Genomic DNA, 18,014 nt, shown 5'->3' with positions numbered 1-18,014 from the left:
CTAGAGACCAAAACACGTGGACAACAGAAGACATTTACACACACAAAAATACTCACATGGAAGAACCTCTATCCTTCCCCCTCAATACTTTGCGTGAGAGTCTCACCCTACCGAGCGTGAGAGTATCAACCGGCAATTTGTAGGGTTGCTACGCGATTTCTTGACATGTAATCGAATTGCAACTTTTCAAAGACCAAAACGTACACTCATGTTTCAAGAATTGATTAATCTTGACTTTCCCGTTGACTACAATCTTTTACTTGCATTAAATATTCCATAATAACAATGAAAAGTCAACATTTTGGCGCAGAACGCTTGAAATGTGTCAATATTCTCTGCTCCCCTTTTACAAGTGCATTTAAATAATAAAATAATTCTGGAATATGGTACGCATACTTCTTATGCTAAAGCGCAAACAACAATAATACGATAAAATGTCTTTTTATGAAAGTTATGATGCAATTTGTGGAGCAACTCACCTCGCTTTGCCGCCGCGTGAGAGCTGAAATGGATTGAACCGGAGTGTGGGTAGTTTCTTCGTATCAACCGGTTATACGGTGTGATAATGGTCACAGGGCGGTAGAAACTGAGTAGACCGAGGTCACCAGTAGAAGGAAGTAGTAGTTAAAATACATTTCCAAGTGAGCAGCAATAGAAGCTGTGTAATTCTGCATATGACCAGAATTAAAATATGTCTACAATATCTTAATTACTTAAGAGATAAGGAATATTTAGTAGGCAGAGCAGACGGTGTTTTAAGTCTGCCGTAGTAGGAACTATAACTGTTTTTTGTTGACTACACACGAGCCGTGAGTAGATACCTGTAAACTAGATATCATGTGCCTGTGAGTTCACGGACTGTTTTTGTAGTTTTATACCTCAGTAAGGGGTAGAGAGTTTTGTCATTGCAATTGTGAACGAGATTGTCATCTCGAGTGTTTTTTTGCCTACCAAAACTGTGAGTACTGGATTTTTGAATACCTAACATTTATGTTCATGATTGTGTGTATTTGTGTGTATGTTGTCATAGCTGTATAATACAGTGGAGGGAACTTACATTTGGAGTTGTGTTTGTTTCTGTATGATAGCGTACTAGCGCATTTGCATTCATTCACAGAAAGTTAAAACGAAGAGAGGTACAGAAAAGCGTGCTATCCTTCTCAGCGCAACTACTACCCCGCTCTTCTTGTCAATTTCACTGCCTTTGCCACGAGCGGTGGACTGACGATGCTACGAGTATACGGTCTTGCTGAAAAATTGCAGTGCGTTCAGTTTCATTCTGTGAGTTCGACAGCTTGACTAAATGTTGTATTTTCGCCTTACGCGACTTGTTATTTCTGTGATCGGCCTGGTAGAAATACGAATCAGAATCAGAATTTATTGTCATTAAAGCACATAGCCTATTGACACATTCAAGATACATAAGTACAGGAAAAAAATAGCAATATAACATAACATACATGTTATACAAAACCAAGTGGAACAGGGTGAACAAAGAGGACCTGAAGATGAGCATAGGTTATTGAGGACAATCGGAAGACGCATTGCATCTGCGTAGTTGAAAACAATCGTACACATATTTTGCCAATTGCCTTTGGATGTCGCTGTCAGTAAACAGAGAACTGACTCTTATTTCATCACTGCCGGTGGAAGTATTCGGTAATAACTGTTGCCTGAGATGAGCATACATTGTACATGAATCAAGGAAGTGAAGTTCATCCTCCACCACTCCACAGTTTCTGCATAGTCTTTCCTCCCTTGGTGTTCTCGTGTATCTGCCCTTTTCGATTTCTAAGTCATGGGCACTTATATACTGTTCAAAAAAAGAAACGCATAGCTTGTAATATTTGGTTAATTTAGTTATATGGCTACAAGGATATCCACCAAACTGCAGAAAATGTTTATCTGGTCGTCGACCTTTCGTCCATTGCCACAAGTGAGCTCTGCACGTGACGCATGCGTTATCAGTGGCTACAATGTCAAAATTGCTCATTTGGCATGACCACTCGTCATGCTTCAGTGTAATCTCGTGAAACTCGGGGAATATTGAGCTCTCACCATGTCTTCCAAAACCCATAAAAGCGGATTGTTCGCCACAAAGAAATCAGACGACAATTCAGCGACGAAAGATGGCCCGATTGAGCAGAGAAGACCGCCAAATTGCATTGGGTCGTTTACAAGCAGGCCAAAGTCAAAGTGCAATCGCCAGGCACTTCCACGTGTCCCAGAGCACCATCAGTAGACTGTGGGTCAGGTTTCAAGCCACTGGCTCCGTTGCTGACTTGCCACGAGCGGGAAGACCAAGGGCGACAACTGCTGCTCACGACCGCTTCATACGGCTCCGCCACCTCCGGAATCGTTTCCTGTCGGCCTCATCTTCTGTCCAGGCTCTCCCCGGGCCACACCGATTATCGGACCAGACCGTGCGGAACCGCCTGCATGAAGCTGGTTTGAGAGCTCGCAGACCTCACAGAGGAGCTGTCCTCACCCGCCGCCATCGCCAGAACCGAGTGCAGTGGGGCAACCAGCACCTTCGCTGGACCGTCCGGAATCACTGGAGACACGTGTGGTTCAGCGACGAGTCCTACTTCCTGCTCCAGCGACATGATGGTCGGAGGAGAGTCTACCGGAGAGTAAACGAACGTTACGCGCCCAACTGTGTGGATGAGGCACCCGTTCATGGTGGTGGAGGCGTCATGGTGTGGGGGGCGATCAATACCGCTGGAAGGAGCACCCTGGTGCACGTCCAAGGGCGCATAACTGCCCAGCGATACGTGGAGGAAATTCTGCGCCCACACGCCCTTCCTCTTCTGGCTGACCAGGATGCCATATTCCAGCAGGACAACGCTCGCCCGCACACAGCACGACTCACCACCCAGTTCCTCACCGACCACCATGTCCAGGTGCTTCCCTGGCCATCCATGTCGCCAGACATGAACCCGATAGAACACCTCTGGGATGAATTGGACAGACGTGTGCGCAGGCGAGAAGAAGCGCCGGCAAATCACCGCGATCTATTGCAGGCACTTCAGGAGGAGTGGGACACCATCCCACAGCAAGATATCCGGCATCTGATCCAGTCCATGCCCAGAAGGTGCCGGGCAGTCGTTGCTGCTCAAGGCAGTCACACCCCCTACTGACTTGACAGCCTCGGCACCCAATCGTATTGATTGACTGATTGATTTGAAGATGCAAATGAACTGTGTGTGCATTCAACTGTGTCCATACCAAATTTCAAACAAATAATCTAAATATTGGATTTTCTGTTAATTTTTTCGAAAAATAAAACAAATTTGGCAAGTAGCAACTATGAGTTTCTTTTTTTGAACAGTATACGTAGTTTGCTCATAGCCTGTCTGTGTTCTTGTGTTAGCAAAAGATAGGGTTGTAGAGAGTAGTCGTGTGACACTCCCTTGTAAACCTAAAACGTGCTGTTGTCCTGAATACAATGCTTCTCGCTGCGATAGGCTAACATGCACCGGCGAAGTGTCAGACTACATTTCACGAGATCTTCGCGTTCCACGTATGACTGAGGAGGGGAGCGGGGAAGACAATGGTAACAGTAACATTGTATAAATGCACTGAACAGTCGCAATGACAATGACAATTCGAAACTGTCTGCACGTGAAGGTTCCGCGTTGTCGGAAAGGACAAACATACGAGCGGGCAATGGGGTCAACTCGGATCAAGGTTACTTTTCTTTCTATGAATCGCTTTTCGGTAAACCTTTTTCGGGTGATAGTGACGACAATAGTTCTGTCGACAGCGCTGCTGTAGACGATACCTATAATTTAGTCTCGGACGCTCAGACAACTATTTACACCCCCGGTATAGGGGTGTGTATAGGTTTCGCTCGATGTGTTTGTGTGTTTGTGTGTTTGTGTTCGCATATATATAGATCTCAAAAATGAACGGACCGATCGTCACCAAACTTGGTGAACAGGTTCTATACATTCCTGAGACGGTCCTTACAAAAATTGGGACCAGTCAAAATCACGGTTAGGGAGTTATTGGTGGATTAAGATTCTACAAGGACTTATAGAGAAACATATTCATGTTCAAAGGGAAATAACCTTCTCAGTTGGTGGCAGTGAGAATGGGTGCAGTGAGAATGGTTATTTCTCTTTGACCAGCGGGGGTGTTTTTCCTACCTCGAAGGAATTTCTTGTTTGATAGAGGATACACCACATATAACTGATAATAGAAACGGCCGTGCAACCAATACTGCATTTACCCATTATCGTGACTGTCCATCCCCTCGCACTGCAAAAGACATGGATGATAGCGGCATTTATATTGCTTGTGGTTGGAATGCGTACAAGGATAAAGTTATACATGAAATGGATAGCAGCAGTTTATACGATACATCTGTAACCGAGTGCCGTAACACTACGATCACCTCGGGAGGCGAAGTGCAATCAAACAGGATTGAAAATGTTAGGGCCAATTTCTTAGCCCTATAAAAACTGTTATGCAAACCCGAAGGTTTCTATGAACAGACAGACAATGATGATAAAATCGTTTATTTAACGTCACTCTGTAAAAACATTGCCGACATTTGTCTTAGATTAAGAACACACACAGGCACGCACACAAACTTTCCCTTTATGTACAGTGGTTCACCACCCTCCCGCCCCCCGCACACTCTCGCTCATCTGATTAAAAATGGTGTTAAGAGATACTTGGATATAAAATGGTATTTTTAAAAGTTCTGATAAAAATATAGTAGCTGTATGAGAAGCAATGGCGTCAGCCGCAGCAACGTCTCTTCATATCCAGGGACCAAGTGGGTGCGTGTGCATAAGTGACCCTCCACCACGAAATGAGTCGCATGTCACCTCGCGCGGTTCTGCGCTAGGCTTAATATAAGTCCGGGGAGTGTCTGGTAACAGTGTGAGGGTCACCTTAGTCACAGGCTTATAACTCAAACAGTTTTCGCTCTTTTCTAAAACGGTTTTCACCACTGGATAGAGCATAAAAAACTCTTTAGGAAAATGTAAAAATATGAAAATCATGCAAAGGTGACATGCGACTCATTTCGTGGTGGAGGGTCACAATTAAGTCCAGCGATAAGTTTGGGACCTTGCCACCCAAGGTCTTTATTAAAACTTAAAATATAACTTAATTTTTCCTTTGAGGTATTTGGCAGAATATTTCTATTTGAGTTTATAAACTGAGTCAGGGGTTGAAAGTGGCATGAGTTCAAATCACACTCCAAAGTCAAATGAGCAATGGTGAGGTCGGATTGACAGGTGCATTTAAGCTCTAGAAATTGGTAATTCCCAGCTTCTGCCCTTAGGCGGTTAATCCTTTTTATTACACGTGGGCATGCATTATAGGTGTTCATCTGTTTTGATGGGGCTTCCCGAATGAGCCAGCCAGAGCTTATAGCCTTGTGCATATATTTGTTCCTCCATTCTCTCCAGAGAAGAGAGTCTGTAAGGCTACTGATCTCAGAAGCAGACAATGGCAGGTCTACCTCGGAGGCGCCTATGCCTTGGGCAGCTTCTTTAGCGGCTTTGTCCGCTTTCACGTGTGCTGGACACCAGACCAGGTTAATCTCGCTTCCTTTTTTTATAATTTTATTTGCCAGCTCCTTTATGGCAATGACAAGATCATGTCTTTTTGATCTTTTGTTAGATCTTAATGCTTCAATGGCTGCTTTGGAGTCAGAGAATATAGCTATCTTTTGAGGAGGAGTGTTCTTGAGATTGAGATGAACAAGCGACATGCAGATGGCAAGGAGCTCAGCTGAGAAGATCGAGTTTCTGTTGCACAGTTTAAATTTCCCAGTCATGTCATCGCTGGGGATTACAAAAGCTGCGCCAGCCTTCTTGTCATCCAACACTGACCCGTCTGTGTAAACATGAACATGGCCTTTGTATACAGTATCAATGTGCTCAAGGGCTTGTATCCTGAGTAATAACTGATCATCCTTTGTAGCTGTGCAATATTCTGTGTCAAAATTCATTTCTTTCATTGTCCATGAGGGATCACGAGATATGGGGTTTTGGGCCACATCATTTGGGTCGACACTGATTTCACTAAAGAGTGAAGCATTGAATTGAGCCAGTGAGGAGAAAGTAGTGCCAAAGTGGGCCTTTTTGTTTTGGACATGATTGTAATGCGGTTGTAGCTCCTCTTTTGTTGAGTTTTGCACTGTGTTGGCTCGAACATTGTAATCTGCGCAGCACTTACGCCGCCACATGTCAAGAGGGAGGAATCCTGCTTGGTGGTATACAATGGCCTGCTTTGAATGCCTTGGGTGTCCGAGGGCAAGCCGAAGGGCACGACATTCCGCTGACTGTAGCTTATCAAGCCATTTTCGAGCCGACGAGAAGTAGGCCTCCTGTCCATATGATAGTCTTGATCTTATAAGAGCTCTGGTGATGTTTGTTAGAATAACTGGGCACTTTGCCCATGGTTGGGCAGCCAGTATTTTAAGAAGGTTGATGGTCTTATTTGCTTTGCTTAAAAGATACTTTAAGTGAGCAGTCCATAGTCCATTTGAGGTGAAAAGTACGCCCAGATATTTCACCTGCTGACTGGGTGAGACAACAGATTTATCTAGTGAGAACTGTATCTTTTCTCGATCTTCTAGTTTTCGGTTTGTAAAGACAACGAATACAGTTTTCTCGGCAGAGAGAGTGAAGCCATTCTCCCGCATATAGTTCGCAATGTTATCTATAGCTGTTTGCCACTCTTTAGAGAATTTGTGTTCTGTTTTATAGGTTTTGTTTTGATACTCTTTGCATAGAGCAATATCATCCGCATAAAGCGTCAGTTCGGCTCCATGTGTTTTAATTGTCGATATGTCATGCAGCATAATGCTAAAAAGCAGTGGTGCTATTACTGAGCCCTGTGGCACTCCCATGTCAACTTTGCGAGTGGATGATTTGGCACCTTTATAATCAGTTTGAAAGGATCTGTTCAGTAGAAAGCTTTTTATGTATTGAAACATATTACCACTGATGCCTAATTGCTTCAATTTGAACAACAATCGTTGGTGCCATACTGTATCGTAGGCTTTTTTGATGTCAAAAAAGACAGCAAAGAGAGACTTCTTGCGTGAGAGAGCTTTCTTAATTTTGGAGGACAGTTTTACAATGTGATCCGAGACACCCCTGCCTCGACGGAAACCGGCTTGGCACAGGGGTATTACCTTTTTTCTTTCCATTTCGTCTTCTAGTCTGGATTTTAGTATTCTTTCATAGATTTTGCTCAGATGGGAGGTCAGAGATATAGGGCGCCAGTTGGAAGGGTCAGCTCTTGGTTTTCCAGGCTTTAAAATGGGGATCACAACAGCCTCTTTCCAAGCTGAGGGAATCAGGCCAGACTTCCAGCATGTTGAATAAAAATCCAGTAAAAGATTTAATCCTTGGTTTGGTAAATGTTGTATGACCTGATAGTTTATTGGATCAGAACCACAGGCGGATCGGACTTTTGTCACCGATGCTATAGCCGTTTTCAGTTCTTGAATGGATAAGGGAGCATTTATTTTTAAGGAAGGGTTGAGTTCTGGGTCGTTTAAGTCCTGTTTATCCTCCCACTTCTTACGGAAGAGTTCCTGCTCACATAACAGTTTATCTGTTTGGCTTGCTGCTGCAAAAATATCTGCAAACAGTTCTGCTTTTTCAGGAAGGCTTTCATATTTTTTTCCTTCGTGCATAAGAGGACGTTCAGCCTGCTTGTGTCTGCATTTGAATTTCCTTATTTTGGTCCAAATTTTTCCAGCATCTCTGTAATCGCTCACTTTGCTGGACATGTTTTCAAAATATTCTTTTTTTGCTTTGTCTATAATTTTGTCACATTGTTCTTCAGTTGATTTCATATTGTTGTGGTTTTGTGCAGACCTGAAGCGATCATACTTCTCTTTTGCAGTTCTTTTTAACCTGATGGCTGTTCTGCATTCTTCTGTCCACCATGGGCTCTGATCAGTTCTACTGGGTCCGATAAAAGGTTTTGTTTTGGGGATTGACAATTCCATTGCATTCAGCAGGTTTGATCTTAGCTGTTTATATTTGTTGTCGATACTTTCTTGGGACTCTGGATTGCCATCCAAGAGGGTATGTGCATCGGCAGACTTAGTGACAGCGTCCTTGAAAACTGCCCAGTCTGCCTTTTTATAATTGTATTTTAAGGCTTTTGGACCTGGCTCTGTGTGTGGTGATTTCCCAATAATGGATATCATGATTGGTAAGTGGTCGCTTTTTAATTTATCTGACACAACGCACCAGTCCGTTGTTAATCCGAGAGTGGGACTAACTAAGGTTATGTCAATGGCGGAGGGGTGTTGGTTTGAGATATCGGGTATTCTGGTTGCTGATCCGTCATTTAGTAAGTACACATTTGATTGCGTTATGTAGGTGGCAAGGCTCTTTCCCACGGCACATGTCTGATCGGGGAAGTTGGCATCCCACAGGGGGTTTCGGCCATTAACATCTCCTCCGATCACCCAGGTGCGTCTTCCGTCGAGCTCTGGGAGCCAGCTGAAAATCGGGCCTTTGGTAATGTTTCTGTTATATATGTTTAATAAGAAGATGGATGGGCCATCATTCAGCAGAAGTTCAACTAGGTTTGAATGTATTTTTGTGTCGGCCGGAACAGGGGTTGGGTGAACATTGTACTTCAGATTGTCTCTGACATAGGTTACTGTGTACTTGATAGTTTGTGCTCCGCTCGTATCATCAACCTGATAATCTGTGACGGGTGGGTAAAAATACAGACAATCGGAAACCACCAGACCCCATCACAAACAGAATTCCACAATCCACCGGTGTTGACTTAAAGGCCAACAACTCGGGTGCATAGTCTGCTGTGAAAGGAGCGGTAGCCTCCCCTGTCACAATCGCCCCCCGTTTGAATGAACTTCGTCCCGAAGTTCCGAACCGGGGGAACACTGTCCATCCCAAGTTCGCAGAATGGGAACAGCACGAAAATGTTCAGTGGTCATATTATGCCATTACCTGAACATATCATGCCGAGTCCCATCCCTGCTCGCAAGCACCAGATGTAACCGAGTGCCGTAACACTACGATCACCTCGGGAGGCGAAGTGCAATCAAACAGGATTGAAAATGTTAGGGCTAATTTCTTAGCCCTATAAAAACTGTTATGCAAACCCGAAGGTTTCCATGAACATACAGACAATCGGAAACCACCAGACCCCATCACAAACAGAATTCCACAATCCACCGGTGTTGACTTAAAGGCCAACAACTCGAGTGCAGAGTCTGCTGTGAAAGGAGCGGTAGCCTCCCATGTCACAATCGCCCCCGTTTGAATGAACTTCGTCCCGAAGTTCCGAACCGGGGGACCACTGTCCATCCCAAGTTCGCAGAATGGGAACAGCACGAAAATGTTCAGTGGTCATATTATGCCATTACCTGAACATATCATGCTGAGTCCCATCCCTGCTCGCAAGCACCAGATGTAACCGAGTGCCGTAACACTACGATCACCTCGGGAGACGAAGTGCAATCAAACAGGATTGAAAATGTTAGAGCTAATTTCTTAGCCCTATAAAAACTGTTTCGCAAACCCGAAGGTTTCCATGAACATACAATCGGAAACCACCAGACCCCATCACAAACAGAATTCCACAATCCACGGGTGTTGACTTAAAGGCCAACAACTCGGGTGCAGAGTCTGCTGTGAAAGGAGCGGTAGCCTCCCCTGTCACACATTGCATGATAAAAACCCTCTTATGTCCAGCAATGATAGTTGTATGTTTCAAATGAACGAGCGTGCGGTCGAGAGTGGGGAGGGGGAAAGTGAGGGAGAAAGTGAGAACGAGAGCGGTACGAATGGAAATGATCAAGAACAGTGTGAAGCTGATGGTGGTGGTGAGAATGGTGACGGTGGTGACGAGGTGGCGGATGCGTCAAATTTAAATGGCACTGATCGATCTGATGACGTTGAACAATTTTCTAATTCATTATCTTTTCTTCATTGGAATGTTTGCGGTATCTTGTCAAAATTAGACGATCCCGAGTTTGTCGATTTTCTTTCTTCTTATGACATTGTTTGTCTAGTAGAGACGTTTGTTCTAACTTTCGAGTCATGTCTTTTTAATGACCATACGGTTTTCGTCAAGCCAGCAGTCAAATTGACGCGGCAGGGAAGATGTTCGGGTGGGGTGATATGTCTAATACGGAATAATATTATCCCTCACGTTACACAGTTGGAAAGTGATAGCCACTACTTCCTTTCGTTTGTTCTGCATAAAGAGTACTTTAGGTTCACTAAGGACATTTTGCTTCTCTGTGCATACATTCCACCTGAACATTCACCGTATTATACTGCTTTTGATTTTGAAAATGAAATAAATATTTTAAAATCATGCTTGGCGGATAGTCTTTTGTCTTTGGATGATGTAGATGTAATCGTATGTGGTGACCTGAATTCTAGGACCTCGGATATTACACCTGATTATGTTGACGAAAATGATTTATATGTACATGCTAGTAAAGTTGATTTGTTTGAGACAAAAAGGTCTTCCGAAGATAAAATCTTGAACAATTACGGGAAAAAATTGCTTTGTATGTGTACTGGTTTCGGATTGTGTATTCTAAATGGAATGTGTCAAGGTGACCTTCGTGGACGATACACATTTATTTCTGACAGTGGAAACAGTGTGAATGACTACTTTTTGATGTCTGTAAATCTATTTTAATCAGCTGCGGATAAATGCAAGTTGAATGTTTTAGAGCGTATTGAATCAGACCATATGCCGGTGGAGTTGGCTTTGAATGTTAAAAGATGTATGTCGAATGCCACTATGAATGAAGCTGGTTGTGAGGTTGACGAATTTGTTGTCAAATATTGTTGGAAGACTGAATGTGCGGCTGCCTTCTCCTCTTTAATAAACTCAGGTGATGTACAGTACGAACTTGTCAATGCTGCTGCCTTAATTGAGACAGATGTTAACGCCACACTGAACAAGTTTAATGATGTTATAAAACAGCAAGCTGAATGCATGAAGAAAACAATGTCAATAGGTGGTAAGTCGTTACAGAGAGAATAGTTTGACCATGAATGTCAAACAGCAAGAAGTCATGTCCGTAAGATGTTACATAAATGTAGAAAATCAAAAGATGTTATTGATAAAAATCTATATTGCATTGCTAGGCGTGAATATAAATACCTGATTGTTAGGAAAAAGAAAAGCTACAACGCTGGTCTAATCGCGGACTTGAGCAACTCAGTAAAATCGCAGAAACTATTTTGGGAAACTATGAAGAAACTTTCACGGAGGAAAACGCAGCCGCGTCATAACATTACTTTAGATGATTGGTTCCAACATTTTAAGAATGTATTAGAGAAGGACACACATGTAGCTATAGTGGACGTCGTTGATGGTGCTGTGGATGAAAATGCTGATGTTAATGATGAAGGAAATGATGAGGATGTTGTTGAACATGTATTAGATAGACCGATTTCGAAAGAAGAGGTCACTCTTGCAATTAGAAAGCTGAAGAACGGAAAGTCTGCTGGTCCAGATGGGCTGATTGGTGAGTTGTTCAAGCATTCGGGTGAGGCTGTGGTGATGTTTTTGGTAAGGTTGTTTAATGTCTTGTTTGATAGTGATTTTTACCCGGACAACTGGAAGGAATCAATAATCTTGCCTCTGTTTAAGAAAGGTCAGATACATGACACCAATAACTACAGGGGAATATCACTGTGTGATGTCAGCAGTAAATTATATAGCTCCATAATTAATAACAGATTGCAGGAATGGATTAGCATAAATGATATTACTGGTGAACATCAAGCTGGATTTAAAAACAGAGCATTCAACAGTTGACCATATCTTTACACTCCTGGCGGCCATTCATAAACAGTTTACAAATAACGGAAAATTGTATGTAGCATTTGTTGATTTTGAGAAGGCATTCGATTTGATTTCTAGGAAATTTCTGTGGCCTGTACTTATGAAAAACGGTATTAGAGGAAAATTGCATCGTTGTGTGAAAAGCATGTATTTGGATGTGAAAGCTAAATAAGATGTGGCACTAAATTTACTGATGTAATCAATTGTACATATGGGGTGAAACAAGGCGCTGTATGTAGCCCTGTGTTGTTTTTGTTATTCATGAATGAATTAGCTTTGGAAGTAATGGAAAACATGGTGTGACATTTGATTTTGTTGAATTGCTTTTTGCTGATGACATTGTATTGCTCTCCACAACTGTTGTTGGCCTGCAAAGACAGCTGAATAATTTGTACAATGCAGCTTCCCAATTAGAGTTGAAAGTTAATATGAACAAAACTAATATTATTGTTTTCCGTAAAGGAGGATATTCAGCTAGTTGTGAAAAATGGAATTATGGTGCAGATAGAGTTGTTGTTAATGCTTATAAGTATCTAGGAATATTTTTGTTCCACGAGACTCAGATTTAATGTTTCCTGTCAAGATTTGGTGAGAAGGGGTAAACGGGCAGTGTTTGGTATACTTCGTGTGTTGCACAAGTTAGAGAGTAGTTCTTACAAATTGTTTACGAAATTGTTTGATTCTCAAGTTCAACCGATTGTGCAATACGGAGCTTTCCAAAAAGGTACGGAAATAGAAAAACTGCACTTGTTCGCCATGAAACGATTCCTACATGTAGACATGAGAACACCAAACGACCTTGTGTATGGTGAATTGGGAAGATTCCCAATATATCTAAACTCATATGTAAAGTGCATTACATATTGGCCAACATTAACAAAAATGGAAAATTCTAAGATTCCATGTAAAGCATACAAAGTTCTCTATAATTTAGATTGTAATGGCAAGATTACATGGGCGACGGATGTTCGAAAGTGTTTATTCTCTCATGGGTTTGCAGATGTATGGTACAACCAAGGGGTGGACAGTATTGGTGGATTTTTGAAATGTTTTAGACAACGATTGATAGATTGCAGATGGCTCCCGCAGTGGGGCACTGCGGTTATGAAATTAAAGGCCCCTCCTGTTTTTGGAACCGCAGGAGCTTTCTAGTTTGCTGTTAGGTAGATTTTTGGTTCCTCTTTCCTGTCATGCTCTCTTTTTCTTCATGAATTCTTTTTTTTCTGCCTTCTTGCTCATTCACCTGTATTTATTCCAAAAATCTCTTCTCTTGCCGCTTGTCTCGCGATTCATGTATAGTTTAATCTGTTAGTGTTCTGATGTAAGTCCAGCAGTAGATAGGTTAAGCCTATTTTAACATACTGGAAACTGGTAATCTTCCAGTAGGTATTAATTTAGTTTTACTAAAGCCTGCTGGGACACAAGTAATGGGTTAGTGCATTTGTAAACAGGAATCGCTTGACAAGTGGCCCCCTTCATCCCCCCCTTCCTCGTCCTGATATGGCTCTGCGTAGTCGGCTGGACGTTAAGCAACAAATAAACAAACAAACAAACAAATAGCAGATGGCAAGACTGGAACGACCATATGCAAAGCAGTGATCGATTTTCTACATACAGATTGTTTAAGACCACAAGCAGTACTGAAGCGTATATAGATATGGAAATGAACAGCTATGTGAAAAGTGCATTAACTAAATTCAGGTTCGGTGTATCGGATCTTGCTGTACACAGGTGTAGGTATAGTGTACGGAGTGAGGAAGATTTGTTGTGTCGTCTGTGTAAATTGGCTGAAGAAAATGAAATACATTTTATGTTCTGCTGTCCTGCACTACGTGACCTAAGAGTATTATTGATAAAGCCAAAATATTATGTATCGATTGGAGATTGGATTTCCCTTCTTTGAGTCATGTGACGTCAGAGGCCGACAAAACTTTATAATTTGGCTTTTCAGGTTGACCGAAACTTCAAAGGAACTAAAAAAAAACACGTCATGTGTTTGATTGCATGTGTGTGTGCTGTTCAATGTCAAAACAACAACAAAGTGAGTACATGACGTGTGTTTTGTAGTTCCTTTGAAGTTTCGGTCAACCTGAAACGCCCAAATATGAAGCTTATGTGTTTGATTGCATACATGTATGTGGATTGCATGCATGTGTGTGTGTGCTCGTTCAATCGTCAAAACAACAACAAAGTCATAAGTACCTGAAAGGAATTCGATCGATACATAAATGTTATTTGCGTGTTTGACCAAAATATGACATTTTACACAGATCTCGACAGTCATTGTTCACCTCGACCGCTAGCGCGGTCTCGGAGAACAATGACTGTCTCGATCTGTGTAAAATGTCATATTTTGGTCAAACACGCAAATAACGTATAATAACCATCCATGTATGTACCGATATACTTTGCTTTTGTCTACTAGAAATGTCAGTCAAATATCCAAATTAGCACAATACATTTATCAGGGAATGAAAAGATGAATTACTGTGACATGATGTATGTACACATGTGTTATTGTTTGATGTGTACAAATTTGGGTCATTTATGAAACACAGTGTTTTACTATGATTATGTTGTATATGGGCGCATACCCTTCAGAAGGGGCTCTGGCCTAAAACTGAATAAACTTTCGTATTCGTATTCGTATTCGTATTCTCTCTCTTTCTTTGTCTCTCTCTCTCTCTCTCTCTCTCTCTCTCTCTCTCTCTCTCTCTCTCTCTCTCTCTCTCTCTCTCTCTCTCTCTCTCTCTCTCTCTCTCTCTCTCTCTCCCTCCCTCTCTCTCTCTCTCTATATATATATCTCTCTCTCCCTCCCCCTCTCTCTCTCTCTCTTTCTCTCTCTCTGTCTCTCTCTTTCTTTCTCTCTCTCTCTCTCTCTCTCTCTCTTTCTCTCTCTTTCTTTCTCTCTCTCTCTCTCTGTCTGTCTGTCTCTCTCTTTCTCTCTCTATCTCTCTCTCTGTCTCTATCTCTCTTTCTCTCTCTTTCTCTCTCTCTACCCTTTCTCTCTCTATATTTCCCTGCCCCCCTCTCTCTCTCCTTTCAATGTTGATTGTATTGGTCTGTTTGATTTGGTCATTATAGTTGTATTATTTTGTATGTTTGTCTAGATCACAACATAAAATATGACGGTGACCAAGGGCTGTTCGTCGAGAAACAAAACGACTATGTTTCGTCCCAAAGGTGTGTTTATTTTTTTCTATCGTAACCATTCATGTATTATATATTTTAATGGAACGAAATAAAACATAATCAAAATAATAAAATCAACATTTAGTCATTCTTGCACTAAATGTATGAACTGATTCTCTCTCGATCTGTCTCTGTCTCTCTTTCTATCTCTCAAACCTTGAATGCCGTACGATGCAATTTTCTCCCGAAACCCATTACTCTTTCTTGACGTTAAATATAGTATTATTAAAGAGATCGGACACCGATTGACGAAAAAAAAAAATTAGATTTCGCTAATATTTTGAGGGTGATATTTTCAAAGTGTGATGAAACAAGAGTGACGAAAATGGGAGAAATCAATCCGACGGATTGTATGCTACAATTGTTTTAAATGATGACATGCCAAGATTCAGATAAACGATGGTTAGTTAGTTAAATACACACACACACACACACACACACACACTCACACACACACACACACACACACACACACACACACACACACACACACACACACACACAGTCATACACACATACATGCATTACTAATAAAGCATAAACTTTGTTTGAAAGTACCTCTCAAAAAGAGAGAGAAAAATAATCCTGGGACTATGTTAGATCAGTTACAACCACATTACCTATTTTGGAAGTGATATTAATCCCTGGTTTACGCTTGTTGCAATGATGTGTTTATATTAGAATTAGTATTCCGATATGGCTGGATATAGCGTAAATAGAGAGATTAAGAAGCGCTACCACATTCGTATATATAGGTTACACACTCCGAGTTCTGAATATCGTGCATAATTTCCCTAGGGTCGATTTTCAGGTATTACCGAGCCTCTGGCGAGGTATTACCTGTAAATCGACCCGAGGGAAAATATGCACGATATTCAGGACGAGGTGTGTAAGCTTTTTATCCCATTACTCCGACGTTTTCATTAAAAAAACGAACTTTTTGACACAAACTCTGCGAGTGCCTGTTTACTGCACATCAAACCATCCGCGACCAAAAATCATGTCATGATATTCATGTGCGAAACGAGTCCCCTTTTGTCTTTTTGTTTCCAGGATTGTGCCGTTGAATGCATTTTGGTACTGTGCAGTTACCAGCCGGTTTCAGTCGGTTACCCGAGCTGGCATTCGTCAAAACTGCGAAAGACCGCATTCTGATAATCTTCGCTTCACAGCTAGCGACGGGAGAGAATGATACCCGAAGGGAAGTAACTCATTTTTGACCTGAGTTCAGGATTCGAAAGACCGCGTGTGTGATTTTACAAGCGATGAAGATGATTGCTGAGTTTGTGCTTATTCGAGCCTTTGTGATTCAGTGTTCAAATTTGGATTACCAACTTCTTCAATCGTCACTTACTGATTTAGGTGAGCCTAACGTTGATGTCTGTCGTTCGTGTCTGGGGGAAACGGCGCACCACTGTCGAGTTGTTTGTATGCGGCAACGCATGTAGCGCAGTGGTCTCTGGATGTCCAAGATCCGACCATCTTCGCCACCTTTTATTCTAACAAAGTAACAGTATCACCAACTTTGAAAATGGCAATTTCCATGCTGGTCAACTTGAGCCGAAGATATATATAGCAAACGACAGATCCTACAGCAGACGACAGATCTGTAGCAGACGACTGATGAGACAGCCTTGTTCTATTGAACCATATTTAGCAATCAATGCTCTAAAAGCGATAACAAATGAACAAAACTATAAGCATACTGTTTTAGTGTCAGTTTTATTTCGTCGCTCAAGATTTTGAATCAGGATGTTCTTGGGATTGATCTAAGTGGTTGCCCATGAAGCGTACCTCGTTACGACAACTTTACTAGAGTTGTGCGCCTTGAATCACTGTGTGTCTCTGTCGCTCTCTCTCGTGCTCTCTGTCTCTCTTTCAGTCTCACCGCGTCGGACAACTCATAATCTTCACTCAGCTCTATTCACCCAAACAGATTATGTACATTCTTTGTTGTTTTCTTTATTTCTTCAATGATATTGTCTGTAGATCGTTAACCAAACGTCAGTTCGACTTTTATACCGCAGAATATCTCAATCGTTTTTCTGAAAAAAAGTAGTCCCCGAGTTAACGATAACTATGCAGATGACCTCTAAATTATTCAATTGTACTCTGAGATCAAAGACAATGACCAATGACAGGTGAGATCGAGACTCGGTTGTGATGGATAATTCATATGGTTGTGATGGGTTATCCAGAATAATCCCCTCTACAGCTAACAGAGACAAAGAGGCAGGTCATGGGATAAACGCCGATCATACACAAATAGGGAATATATATAGTACCTTGAATAGGGTGAAAGTCGACCAGCTCTTCCATTTCTTAGCCTGTTCTTAATATACGCTGCATGCAGTGTAGAAAAGAAGTACTGTGTGTGTTTTAGTGTGTGTGTATGTGTGTGTGTGTGTGTGTGTGTGTGTGTGTGTGTGTGTGAGCTTGTGCGTGTGTGTGTGTGTGTGTGTCTGTGTGTGTGTGTGTGTATATGTGTGTGTGTGTGCTTGTGCGTGTGTGTGAGTCTGTGTGTGTGTGTGTGTGTGTGTGTGTGTGTGTGTGTGTGTGTGTGTGTGCGTCTGAATGTGTGTGTGTGTGTGTGTGTGTGTGTGTGTGTGTGTGTGTGTTCTTCGCCTGGGATATGTGGCAATGCCTTGACTGTGCCAAAGGCATTGCGCTTCTACTTAATTTATTTGCATAATTATTGTTTTTACATTTAGTCAAGTTTTGACTAAATGTTTTAACATAGAGGGGAATCGAAACGAGGGTCGTGGTGTATGTGTGTGTGTGTGTGTGTGCGTGCGTGCGTGCGTGTAGAGCGATTCAGACCAAACTACTGGACCGATCTTTATGAAATGTTACATGAGAGTTCCTGGGAATGATATCCCCGAACGTTTTTTTCCTTTTTTTGATAAATACCTTTGATGACGTCATATCCGGCTTTTTGTAAAAGTTGAGGCGGCACTGTCACGCCCTCATTTTTCAATTAAATTGATTGA

The 18,014-nt window shown here is 42.0% G+C and overlaps 1 protein-coding gene across 3 annotated transcripts in view; it reads left to right on the top strand.

Moving 5' to 3' along the window:
• Positions 1-896: 896 nt before the first annotated feature.
• Positions 897-18,014, top strand: part of LOC138980180 (PE-PGRS family protein PE_PGRS16-like) — a 66,209-nt gene continuing 49,091 nt past the window's right edge. For 2 of the 3 annotated variants that reach the window (XM_070353013.1, XM_070353012.1), the window contains exons 1-2: positions 14,943-15,015; positions 16,078-16,386. In XM_070353013.1, coding sequence (XP_070209114.1) covers positions 16,290-16,386 — 97 coding nt within the window. In that variant the 5' untranslated portion in view covers positions 14,943-15,015; positions 16,078-16,289. Of the gene's footprint in view, positions 959-14,942; positions 15,016-16,077; positions 16,387-18,014 lie in introns of those variants that run through there. The other variant, XM_070353015.1, reaches the window with a different exon arrangement.

This window comes from Littorina saxatilis, linkage group LG11, assembly GCF_037325665.1.
Source record: "Littorina saxatilis isolate snail1 linkage group LG11, US_GU_Lsax_2.0, whole genome shotgun sequence".
NCBI classification, from domain to species: domain Eukaryota; kingdom Metazoa; phylum Mollusca; class Gastropoda; order Littorinimorpha; family Littorinidae; genus Littorina; species Littorina saxatilis.
Note: the sequence above shows the minus strand (reverse complement) of the source record. Positions and strands in the feature narration are given on the sequence as shown.